The 12,517-nt window shown below is 45.2% G+C and overlaps 2 protein-coding genes across 2 annotated transcripts in view; both read right to left on the bottom strand.

Moving 5' to 3' along the window:
* Nucleotides 1–12,517, bottom strand: part of Neto (Neuropilin and tolloid-like) — a 316,873-nt gene that overhangs the window by 201,270 nt on the left and 103,086 nt on the right. The gene's annotated exons all lie outside the window — the stretch shown is intronic.
* Nucleotides 1,380–4,670, bottom strand: LOC135713272 (uncharacterized). Its single transcript, XM_065236359.1, has one exon. The coding sequence runs from the start codon at nucleotides 4,668–4,670 to the stop codon at nucleotides 1,380–1,382; it is 3,291 nt and encodes a 1,096-aa protein (XP_065092431.1).

Consider the following 12,517-nt stretch of genomic DNA (forward strand, 5'->3'; position numbering starts at 1 on the left):
TCGTGATAGACCGAGTATCCATCCCGAAGACAAACCGGTTAAGAGTCCTGGGTATAACCCTCGACCGAACTCTGAGCTTCAAACCTCATTGTCAAATGGTGAAGAAAGCGTGTGAACCTCGGTTACGAATCCTTTGGATGAAACTGATGCTTCCGGAGCCTTCGTCACTAGCCCGATACAATCGACCATGGCTGAAGCGGGCACCTTACCGTTTGAACTGCTAGCAGCACAATCCATCGCGTGAATTGCAATTCGGATACTAGCAAAGAATCACAACAACAACAGCCTCCCTCTCATTCGACGAGCATCGGATCGCCTCAATGAGCTGACAAACTCAGCGCTCCCCGCTGTCGGTCAACTTGTACGGCAGACCGACTGTTGCTGACGGCAATGTAAACTTCGGTGAATTTTCGGATCTTCCGTTAGCAAACTCAAGTTTTGAGTGAGAATGCTTTTAGCTGTAAGTTTTATTTAATGATTAGATTAATTTTAGAAAACTTAATATATAAACTTACAAATTTTAATCCACTTCACGTGTTGAAGTTCACTGTGTCAACAAACGGTTTTTAATGTGTTGTGCTATCTGTATATAAATTTTAATTTAATAATTGCTAGCATTTTAATTCATGTAAACTTACGAGAGAAAAGAATTCAATACATTTTACCACTAGCAAACACTTTTAAAATGCGAAAGAAAATAAGTACTTAATAGTTTTTAATCTGTCTTCCTTTTGTTCTATTTGTTATCTGTTCTGTCACTGTGACTCTCCTTATCTGTCCTGTCACCTGTTCTGTCATCCATGATGTCAATTGTCCTGTCAATTGTCCTGTCAAGCGTAGCGTTACGCCCAGTCAGCTGCCCTGCTGCAATTTGGCTCGCTTCAAGACCGGTATGCAACTGGCTGTCTCCAACATTCCCCGGCCCGTATTGCTGGAACTTCCTTCCAGCTGTACCGCTGCTTTGAACCTCAAGTACAGCCAGACTTGTTACTGGCCTCTGAAGCACTTTGCTACTAGTTTGGACGTCAGCGATGCGGATTCTGCCATCCTTTCCGGGGTATACTCTGACGACCTTTCCGCGAATCCAGCTGTTCCGTATTCCACCATCCGCCAACATCACCAAATCTCCTGGTTGAATTGGTATAGAGTCGTCGAACCACTTGGTGCGTGTTCTGATGGACGGGAGGTATTCCCTAACCCATCTGGCCCAGAAGAGGTCTAAAAGACTATGCGCGTGGCCCCAGTTGGTTTTGAGAACAGCGCCAGTATCAACAGGCGACTTGGTTGGCTGCACAACACCACTGGAGCTCTTCATCAAAAAATGATTGGGGGTAAGCGCTTCGTCATCTTCCAAATCAAGTGGCACGTGCGTTAGCGGCCTAGAGTTCACGATGGCTTCGACCTCGACCAGAACGGTTCCAAAGGTCTCCTCGTCCGGATTCCTGCTGGTAGAGAGCGTGTTTAAACCTATTTTGACCGAACGGACCAGTCGTTCCCACGAGCCACCCATGTGTGGGGCAGCAGTTGGTAAAGGTGTCAGCCAGTTTCTGGTTGATGCCTGCAATCTCCTGTTTCAACTCCTTCCTAGCGCCATGAAAATTGGTTCCTTGATCACTGAAGATCTGCTGCGGAGCACCTCTTCTTGCGATGAACCGTCGCACAGCCATTTTGCAGGATTCAGTTGACAGACTGCTTGCGACCTCTAAATGGATGGCTCTCACGGTTTGGCACACAAAGAGCGCTACCCATCTCTTCACACTACTACGACTGATCCGGATGTAGAAAGGTCCGCAATAGTGCACTCCGGTAAAGGAGAAAGGACGTACGTATGAAGACATCCTGGACTCTGGAAGGGGCGCCATTCTCGGAGCCCGTGGGGTAGCCTTGTAGACGATACACCAGTTGCACTTTCGTATCTGTTTGCGCACTGCCGTGCGCAAGTTAGAAATGTAGAATTTTTGCCGAACCTCATTAACAATAGTCTCCACGTTGCAGTGTGCGTATTTACGGTGATACCAATCCAAAACGAGTCCAGTCACGTAATGGTTCCGTGGAAGCACTATTGGGAACCTAGCGTCATAGGAACCGTAGTTGGCAGCACCAATTCGCCCTTCCTGTCTAATTACTCCCGTCTCATCGACGAAGGGTGATAATTTGTGAAGCGGGCTTGTTTTTTCCAACCTTGCTGCACTCGATTGTTGCTGCTGTCTTCCGAGCACGATGACTTCATCAGGATATGCCTCCATCTGCACGGCACGCCAAAGAAACTCCTCGGCATTCTTCAGCTCCCGTTGAGACAAAATGGGGTTGAGTTCGACAGGATCTCCGTTGATTTTGCTTCTGCAGTTATTCACACACCGCAGAAGGAATGCTGTGGCTCTTAATAATCTTTCCCACTTGGAATACCTGCTGTAGTTTATCAGAGGTTCAGGAATGTTCCGATGATGGGCATGTATCGGGCGTATCTCCTCAGCAGTGTCCTTCGTTGGCAGAATCCTTTTTGGCCACACCGACTCCTCCTGGTACAAAAACTCAGGTCCGACAAACCACCTACAATCCGCATGGAAGCTGGGTTCTTTCACCCACTTCGTTGCTTCATCCGCTACGTTAAGGCGCGTTGGCACCCAACGCCATTCCTCTATATTGGTCACATCTAGGATTTCGCTGATTCTAACCACCACAAACTGACGGTATTTGCGCTGGTCCGACTGTATCCACGATAACACCGTGCTTGAATCGCTCCAGATTACTCTACGACGAATCGGCAGCGTGTGGTTTTCCTCAATTGACTTCACCAATCTGCTTCCTATGACCGCTGCCTGCAGTTCCAACCGCGGAATTGACAGTGGTTTTAGTGGAGCGACCTTCGATTTTGCAGATACAAGTGCACAGCGGACCTGACCACGATCGATGATGCGAAAGTAAGCAACGCAGGCGTACGCTTCCTCACTTGCATCAACAAACACATGCAATTCAAGTGTGTCCAAGCTGTTCGGTGAATAGTTTGGGAAGTAGCAGCGAGGGATAGTGACTTGATCCAGCTCTTTCAGTACTTCCACCCAGCGACGCCATCGGTTGAAGATCTCTTCCGGAATTTGCTCGTCCCAGCTCACATTGGACCTCCAGATGTCCTGGATGATACACTTTCCGTGTACTACGAAAGCGGCCACTAAGCCAAGAGGATCAAAAAGACTCATTACAACCCTCAAGACTTCGCGCTTCGTTGGAACAACCCTGTCGTTCAATATCTGGGATATCCCATCACGGAAGTGTATGGAAAACGTGAAAACGTCACTGGAAGGCTGCCACAACATTCCCAGAACTCTTTCCGTGCCATTGTTTTTGTCTACTGCAAAGCTCTTGGCAAGATCTGCAACGCTGTCGTCCCCGACCCGTCGCACAACCTCATCCGAGTTCGATAGCCAATTACGGATTTCAAATCCGGCTTTCGCATGGACCTCTTTTACTGCTGTTGCAATACTCGTCACTTCCTCCACAGAATCCCTGCTGTCGAGATAATCGTCCACGTAGTGGTTATGTACGATAGCATCTACAGCTTCCGGAAACTCGCACCTCCATTCTTCTGCATTCAGATTCTTGACGTATTGGGAAGAGCACGGTGAGCATGTCGACCCAAACGTCGCTACGTCCATGACATAGACGTGTATTTCGCCAGACGGACTGTCGTACCACAGGAAAAGCTGACTTTGACGATCTTCGGAGCGAATCAGGAGCTGGTGAAACATTTCTCTGATATCACCCGTTACTGCTATCTGCCGTTGACGAAAACGCTGTAGAACCGCAGGAAGAGACGCGAGCAGGTCCGGTCCCTTCAGAAGCATAGAGTTATACGAGACTCCATCCACCTTCGCCGCAGCATCCCAAACCACTCGAATTTTTCCCGGCTTGTTTGGATTAATAACCACTCCGAGGGGAAGATACCAAGTTCTTCGAGGGTCAAATTTGGCCAACTCTTCCGCCGATGCTCGATGAGCGTATCCTTTGGACTCGTAAGAAGCAATCTGCTGCCTGACGTTTTCGTAGAGTTCAGGTGTTTTCTCTAGTCTTCGCACTAGGCACTTAAGACGCCGCTCTGCCATCGGTCTACTGTTCGGAAATTCGATATAATCATAGCGCCACAGCAAGCCCGTCTCAAACCTTCCGGAAGCTGTGCGAACCGTGGTCCGTTGCATGATCTCCCGTGCCCGCCGGACATCTTCTGCTTCTACCGCTGGCGCAGCCACTACACCAGTGTTTTCGATCGAGAAAAACTCCTTGACAACGTCATGTAGTTCCCGATCATTGGAACCAGAACAGATGTGCAGAAGACGGTGTTCAAATGGTTCGTTCAGGCCTTCCACCGTTCCGTATACTGTCCAACCAAGTTTAGTTTTCGTTGCGACTGGTTCAGAAGGTCTACCTGCTCGTTTCTTCAACGTTACTAGTAGCTCCGTGTTCTCCAAACCAATTAGGATGCGAGGGGTGGCTCCGTTATAACTCTTCACCGGAAGACCCCGAAGGTAAGGAAACTGTTGAACCAGTTGATTGAATTGCAAAGACTGCGGAGGAAGATCCAAACGATCAACCGTACGTACGCACTCGAGAGTATGACGCTTGCTACTATCCGTCCCAGATATGCCGAGTTGGATGACCCTTGACTCCGACTCCATTCTCGTTACGTTTCCTGTCCATTGTAGACAAAGTGGCCCCAGTTCCCCTTCCATACCGAGCTGGTCCGCAACTTCCTTTTCTATCAAAGTGAGCGACGACCCGTCATCTAGAAAGGCTAATACTTCAACTGATGAATCCTTGCCGTATAAAGTCACGGAAGAGTAGACCGTGGCTTTTGTCGATGGACATTCACATTTCCGGTTGCAGGTGCAGATGTTCCAGATGTGCCCTCAGGTTGCCCTGGGCGTAGCAAAGTATGGTGTCGAAGCTCGCACCCTTGTATACCGCACCCTGACGCCTTGCACGGCCACTTTCCATGGGAAATCAAGCATCGTCTGCAGAGATGTAACTGTTGGACCAGCTTCCACCGTTCTTCGATGTTGCGACTCTTGAAGACATTGCAGTCTCTAATATTATGACCAAGCTTTTGACACACGGAGCACGGTTTGGGTTGATACGGCTGTTTCTCCTTGCTAATCTCACCCGACTTCCGATTCTCCTGATCTGCGTTCTTTCGGATGTCTTCTGCATGTGCGTTGACGTAGCCCTTTTCTTTGCTCTTCGACTTCTCCTGTTTCTGGATGACCTCGGTGCTGAACGTTACGTTGCTAGTAGCTGACGCAATTGTAGACATGTAGTCACTGAAAGCGCGCAGGTCCGCGTAAGGAATTTGTCGTTGATAAAGTGCCCAATCCAGCTTAATTCCTGCTGGGAGCTTTCCAACCAACTCTTGCAGCAGAGTAGGGTTGGACAAATGGTTCTCCATGCCCATTGCACGTAAGTGGCCGCATAAATTTTGAACCGCCAAACCAAAGGTAATTACACTTTCTAAACGATCCGCTTTTGGGGGAGGTGTAGAACGAACCTTGTTAACCAGACTATTCACCACCAGCTCAGGCCGACCATACAGCATCTGCAATGTTGAAATGATCTGCGGTACGGATGAAGGGTGAAGAAGCTGACAGCTAACAGCATGTAGCGCTTTACCCTTTAAGCAACGCTGCAACCGCATCAAATTCTCGGCATCAGAGTATCCGCACATTTCATTAGAGTTGGTGTAGCTGCTGTAGAATAAAGGCCAGTCAGCTGGGTTGCCATCGAAGATTGGGAGCTCCTTTGGGACTACGTGGCGAGCAGCGAGTTGTTGAGCGGTGGGTCCACAATTCGGGACATTCGGAATCAACCCAGACGCTTGCGAGACACAAGGAGTTACAATCGGATGCGAATAACTTGGGATGCATGACACAGGCGGACAAGAGACTGGACCAGACGCAACGGGTATTGCATTGGGAGCTCGATTGGGAGCGGGATGGACGCGTATATTTCCGAAATCCACGGGAGGCATTTGAGACGAAGAGAATGAAACTATGGGTCGTTTGAACATACCTTCGCACACCGGAATACTTCCCAACCTGTTCGGTAGAGCAGCACTGTTTCCAATCGCTGGGGGCCGCCGGAACTGTTGATGACTAGTCGGACATTGATAAACTTCTGTCGGTGGCTGCAGCGCTGACTGTAGGCGAAGACTGTCTAGTTGATGCTGCAGATCTCGAACCTTCTGTTCGAGCTCATTGGTACGTGTTCCTACTTCCGATGTAATTCCCTGGTTGACTCTTGCATTTGCCAGCTATTGTGAAGTGGGCGGAGATATCACATTGAGGGGATAATCCAAACTAGATTGTGCTTGCGAGACTTGAGTGTTGGCTTGATTGATGATTGGTTGAACGTTGTCGTCCACTGGCTTCGTTGCAGTAGTCCCTTTTGGGATGCCTCCGGTTCGAGACCTTGAGGAAGTTGGGGCATTTTTGTTCCCGGAACTTGTCAAGAGCGCCTCGCGCTGGGCTTCCAACCACTTATGGACTGTGCTAGATGCACTTCGTTGGCTTCGATAACTTTTCACGCTACTATTCTCACCTTCATTCAGCTCGTTCTGCAGAAGATTATACTTCCTTCTGATGAAATTTAACTCCCGCTCCATCTTCTCCTGCATGGCTTTGCTTCTGCTCTCAATTTCCTGCTGTACCGCCTTCTCACGCAATGTTTTGGCGTACTCCTGTACTTCCTTCATCAACTTTTCCTGGGCCCTTTGCTCCTCTTCGATTTGCTGCATTTGCAGCTGAATATTCGCGAAGCGAATCGATGATGAACTTCCTGTTCGTGATTGACATGGCGAGAGCGCTTGTGCACCATCTTCTTCACAATGGATACAACTAAAGCTTCGATCTTTGATGCTGTCGTCCACCTTGGCACAGGAGAAATGGTACCACCTCTGGCATACGTCACATTGCACCATGTATCGGTCCGCATTATCAGGTCGATTGCAGTCGGGGCAGTGAGATTCGGTGGTCGCCTCCTCTTCTGAGACCCTCTTAACGACACTCAAACGTTTTGACCCTGGTCTAAGAGTGGACATCTTGCAATGGCGAATCGTATCGCTCCCGACAGGCTGATACTGGACCTGGCTAACCTCCAAATGGTCGGTAAAATTTCTAAAAGTTTGTTGCTGACGGCAATGTAAACTTTGGTGAATTTTCGGATCTTCCGTTAGCAAACTCAAGTTTTGAGTGAGAATGCTTTTAGCTGTAAGTTTTATTTAATGATTAGATTAATTTTAGAAAACTTAATATATAAACTTACAAATTTTAATCCACTTTACGTGTTGAAGTTCACTGTGTCAACAAACGGTTTTTAATGTGTTGTGCTATCTGTATATAAATTTTAATTTAATAATTGCTAGCATTTTAATTCATGTAAACTTACGAGAGAAAAGAATTCAATACATTTTACCACTAGCAAACACTTTTAAAATGCGAAAGAAAATAAGTACTTAATAGTTTTTAATCTGTCTTCCTTTTGTTCTATTTGTTATCTGTTCTCTTATAACTCTCCTTATCTGTCCTGTCACCTGTTCTGTCATCCATGATGTCAATTGTCCTGTCAATTGTCCTGTCAATTGTCCTGTCAAGCGTAGCGTTACGCCCAGTCAGCTGCCCTGCTGCAATTTGGCTCGCTTCAAGACCGATATGCAACTGGCTGTCTCCAACACCGACCGTCCGTGGCACACACAAAAACCTTCAATCCTGTGGGACGTTAAAAAATGTGTACGAGCCGGCGATCCTCCAGAGAAAGTCCGCCCGGTAGTGCAACAACTACTGTCGACCCGCTTCCACCGATCAACCGTCGTCTACACCAATGGATCCAAACACGACAACACTGTAGGTGCCGCATTCCATAACAACATTTCGAACATTTCGAATGAATTAGTCATTCTTACGGACTCTGCAAGTTGTCTCCAGACCTTAGAAGCTGGAACATCTAAGCACCCGTGCATTCAGGAAGTGGAGCAAATATCACGAAACAAATCCGTCCGTTTCTGCTGGATACCTGAACACGCCGGCATCCACGGAAACAACGAAGCTGATCGGTTAGCTAACATAGCGAGAACACAACCTCCCATTGATGTACCAATCCCAGGCGACGATACGCTGAGAATGGTGATGCAAAACATTCGACAACGATGGAACGACCAATGGTTCGCGTCCAGAGACTTTAAACTGAAAGAAGTCAAAGACGACACGCACAAGTGGACGGAACGGGGAAGCACTTTCGACCAGCGTGTGCTTACACGACTGAGAATTGGTCACACGCGGCTAACCCATACGTTCTTATTGAAGAAAGAAGCCCCGCCCAGTTGTTGTGGAACGGTTTTAGACGTACGACACGTGATTTTGCAGTGCAAAAACTATGAAAGGCAACGACAAGAGAACAACATTGACACAACAAGCTTACGAGATGCGCTAGGAAACTCTGAGGAGCAAACCATTTTCTACGCCAAACTGGACTTTACCGAAAAATTTGAAGGACACAGAGAAAAGAAGAAGGAACAGCCGAAACCCGGTGTAATGGTAATGAAGATTAAGCAGATAACGGAGCAAACAAGGAAGGAAGAATGTGAAGAAGGTGGAGCAGCCGAAACCCGGTGTAGAGGCAAGACGGTGAAACAGTTAACTGAGCAAGGAAGAATGTGATGAAGGCAAACATGTAACTAGATGAAGATCAAAGAAGCTCAAGTGAGCTGGACCAAATTGAAACGGTCATGTAAAGAAGGTGAAGGTCATTAAGAATACAAAGCGGATAGGGGATGGACGAATAAGAAGAAGAAGGAGATCAAAGGAAAAATTATGATGAAGTAAAAGTGGAGCGAAGAATGAAGCGAAAAAGACGAAGAAGATCAAGAAGATACAGCGGAAAATAGCGAAATGAAGAAGACGACACCGATGAAAAATTGGAGAAATTGTGGAGATGTGCAAGAGGAAATCAAAGCAATGGAATTAAAGAAGGATGAAGAAAAAAGATGATGAAGAAGAAAAGAAAATAATTTGAAGCATTGTGAGAGGAAAGAAGAAGATGGATTAAAAGTGAATGAAGAAGAATACCATTAGCAATAAATGATCAGAAGTGAAGAAGATTTAAGAAGATGACGCAGCCAATTCAGCAAGATGAAGGAGACCCGTCAACAAAATGTCAAGATGGCGGATAACAAGCAACGGACAGGCTACGAACAAAAACAAAGATGATGAAGAAAGAAGATGAAGAAAAGGTAGAAGAAGTAAAAGTGAAATTCGTTGAGAAGAAGAAGTAAAAGAGATGCAATTTTATGATCAACGATGAACCAGAAGGATACGAAACAAAGCTAAGTGCAATTAACCATAAACAGTAACACTCACACCCACACATCCTCAAATAAATACCAAGTAAATTTTTCGCAGAAGGGCTTTATTTTACTTTTCTAAACAACAAGACGTCATTTCAATCAGAAGTGATACAATTTATTGAAAAACATTAAAGACGCCATTTTGAAAAAAAATTAGCAACATCCAAAATGGCCAAACTTTGCTAAAAATTTGAATGATTGCCCATAGCACACAATAATGCGAATCGGAGAAGGTCGAGTCTTTCCAATTCGTCATTTGGCGTGGAACTGCTCGCATGTGGGTCAATCAGCTGGATGTAACTGGATTACCAAAGTGAAGTAATCATTTCAATTGTGTGGCCAGGAACCACGTTGAATCACGTTGGACATGTTGCAAGAGTACCGTATTTACCTCAAGTAAATTCGTGGAAGATCAGAAAAGTTCGTTGAAGTTCAGGAAACTTTCAGGAAGTGCAGTTAATTTGGATGAAGTTCTTCAATCTTTTTAGAAGTTTATTGAACTTTATCGAATTAAAAAAAAAACTTGATTAAAGTTCCGTGAATTTTTTGAAGTTCAGCTAATTTTTTAGAAATTCAGCGAACTCCGTAGGAGTGCTGAGATCTGCCTCAGTAAATTCTGAAGAAGTTCATGCTTTGTAGAAGTTTTCTGAACTTGCTAGAGTTTAAGAAAATTTTGTAAACGTTCAGAGATCTTTTTTTACGAAAGGACTTTTCGTAACATACACACTGGGGGTTATTCCGAAAGTCGAAGTGACCTTTTTTGTTTATTGATTTATTTGATAAGGCTCAACCGAATTAACTTTACAAAGCCAAGGATTCTTGTTCACTATACAATACATCTTAAAACTATAGTCAAATAAGCCTCCTCCAGCAGAACTGGAGCCGCTTCCAGTGGTTTCATTGTATGGCAGATACGCCAACGGGGGTCAGAACGCTTCCATTGCAGCAATGGACGCAAAACGTTGGCAGCACTCACACATTCATCACGAAACGGTTGCTTTCCAAAGTCGACGACGCATCGACTGAAAGAACTGCTGATGAAGAACAATGAGGAGGACCACACAAAGGTTGCTGCCAAGTAAACAGACGATCACGTGACACACATTGTCGACAGCGGAGTGAACTCTGAGAAGTGACTTTTGTCACTAGTGAAATGAAAAAAGTCACGTTGCGGTGACGTGACCCTCCATTAGATTTGCACAGAAAGTCACGTCACCACGACGTGATTTTGTTCACTTCACTAGTGACAAAAGTCACTTCGACTCTCGGAATAACCCCCACTGAAACCTCCATTTACGAACCAAAGGTTTTTGAAAATAGGAATGTAGGACATGTAGGAACGGAAAATCCACTTCTGACGCCATTTTGAATTCAAAGATGGCGGTATCTGATTAGAGAAAATCTAAAAATTACTGGGAATCGGGGTGACGCTTAGGGACTGTTTGGATAACTGTCAAATACCCCACAATATGGATATTTTTGAAATCGGGGTAACTTTAAGGGACCGGTAATCTATGTCTGACGCCATTTTGAAATTTATGATGGAGGCTTCCGATTAGAGAAAAATTTGAAAATTCTGTCAAATACCCCCACAATATGGATATTTTTGGAATCGGGATGACGTTTAGGGACTGGAAATTAATGTTTGAAGCCATTTTGAAATCCAAGATGGCGGCATGCAGATGCAGAAAAACTTGTAAAAACTGTTAAATGCCCCCACAATAAGGATATTTTTGGAATCGGGGTGACGTTTAGGGACCGGAAATCTATGTCTGACGCCATTTATAAACTTATAAACGCCATTTATGAACTTATGACTTTATGATGGGGGCTTCCGGTTAGAGACAATTTTGTCAAATACCCCACAATATGGATATTTTTGGAACCGGGGTTACGTTTAGGGGCCGGAAATTCATGTTGGATGCCATTTTGATATCCAAGATGGTAACTTCCGGTTAGAGAAAAACTGAAAAATACTGTCAAATACCCCACAATTAAAGTTTTGTTTGAAATTTGAGTGACGTGTAGGGACCGAAAATCCATGTCTGAAGCCATTTTCAAATCCAATATGGCGGCTTCTGGATACAGAAAAACTGTCAAATACCCCACAATATGCGTATTTTTGGAATCGGGGTGCCGTGCAGAATCCGGAAATTGATGTCTGACGTCATTTTGAAATCAAAGTGGCAGTTTTCTAATAGAGAAAACAAGACAATTCTGCTTTGCTTGCCTTGCCTTGAGGTTAGGGAGGTATTTTTGGAATCGGGCTTACGTATAGCGACCGAAGATCCATGTCTGTTACCATTTTAATATCCAATATGGTGGCTTCCGGTTAGAGGAAAACTGAAAGATACTGTCAAATACCCCTCAATCTGGATATTTTTGGAATCGGAGTGACATGTAGGAACCGGAAATCCATGTCTGACGCCATTTTGATATCCAAGATGGTAACTTCCGGTTAGATAGAAACTGAAAAATACTGTCAAACACCCCACAATTAGAGTATTTTTGAAATTTGGGTGACGTGTGGGGACCGAAAATCCATGTCTGTCACCATTTTAATATCCAATATGGCGGCTTCTGGATACAGAAAAACTGTCAAATACCCCATAATATGGATAATTTTGGAATCGAGCTAACGTGCAGAGTCCGGAAATTGATGTGTGACGCCATTTTGAAATCCATGTGACAGTTTTTGATTAGAGAAAAAGTTGGAAATTATGTCAAATGCCCCTAATTTAGGCATTTTTGAATCGAGCTTACGTGTAGCGACTGGAAATCCATGTATATCGTCATTTCAATATCCAAGATGGTGGCTTCCGGTTAGATGAAACTGAATAAATATCCCACAATATAGGTATTTTTAGAATCCGGGGGACGTTTAGGAACTGAAAATTCATTTTGAAATCCAAGATGCTGGCTTCCGGAGACAGAAACACTTGGAAACACTGCCGAATACCCCACAATATGGGAATTTTTGGAATTTCGGTGCCGGGTAACAACCGGAAATCCATGTCTGACGCCAAGATTATGCAAGAAAGCACTTCCGGTTCGATAAAAAACAGGGACATACTGCCAAATTACCCACAATATGGGTATTTTTGGAATGGTGGTGGCGTGTAAGAGCCGGAC

This window comes from Ochlerotatus camptorhynchus, unplaced genomic scaffold (assembly GCF_037179485.1).
Source record: "Ochlerotatus camptorhynchus isolate MF236.1 unplaced genomic scaffold, CSIRO-AGI_Acam_v1.1 ptg000550l, whole genome shotgun sequence".
Lineage (NCBI taxonomy): Eukaryota > Metazoa > Arthropoda > Insecta > Diptera > Culicidae > Ochlerotatus > Ochlerotatus camptorhynchus.

What these genes read in the sequence shown, in the direction of transcription:
- LOC135713272 (XM_065236359.1), bottom strand. Translation starts at nt 4,670, where the DNA reads ATGGAGTCGGAGTCAAGGGTCATCCAACTCGGCATATCTGGGACGGAT.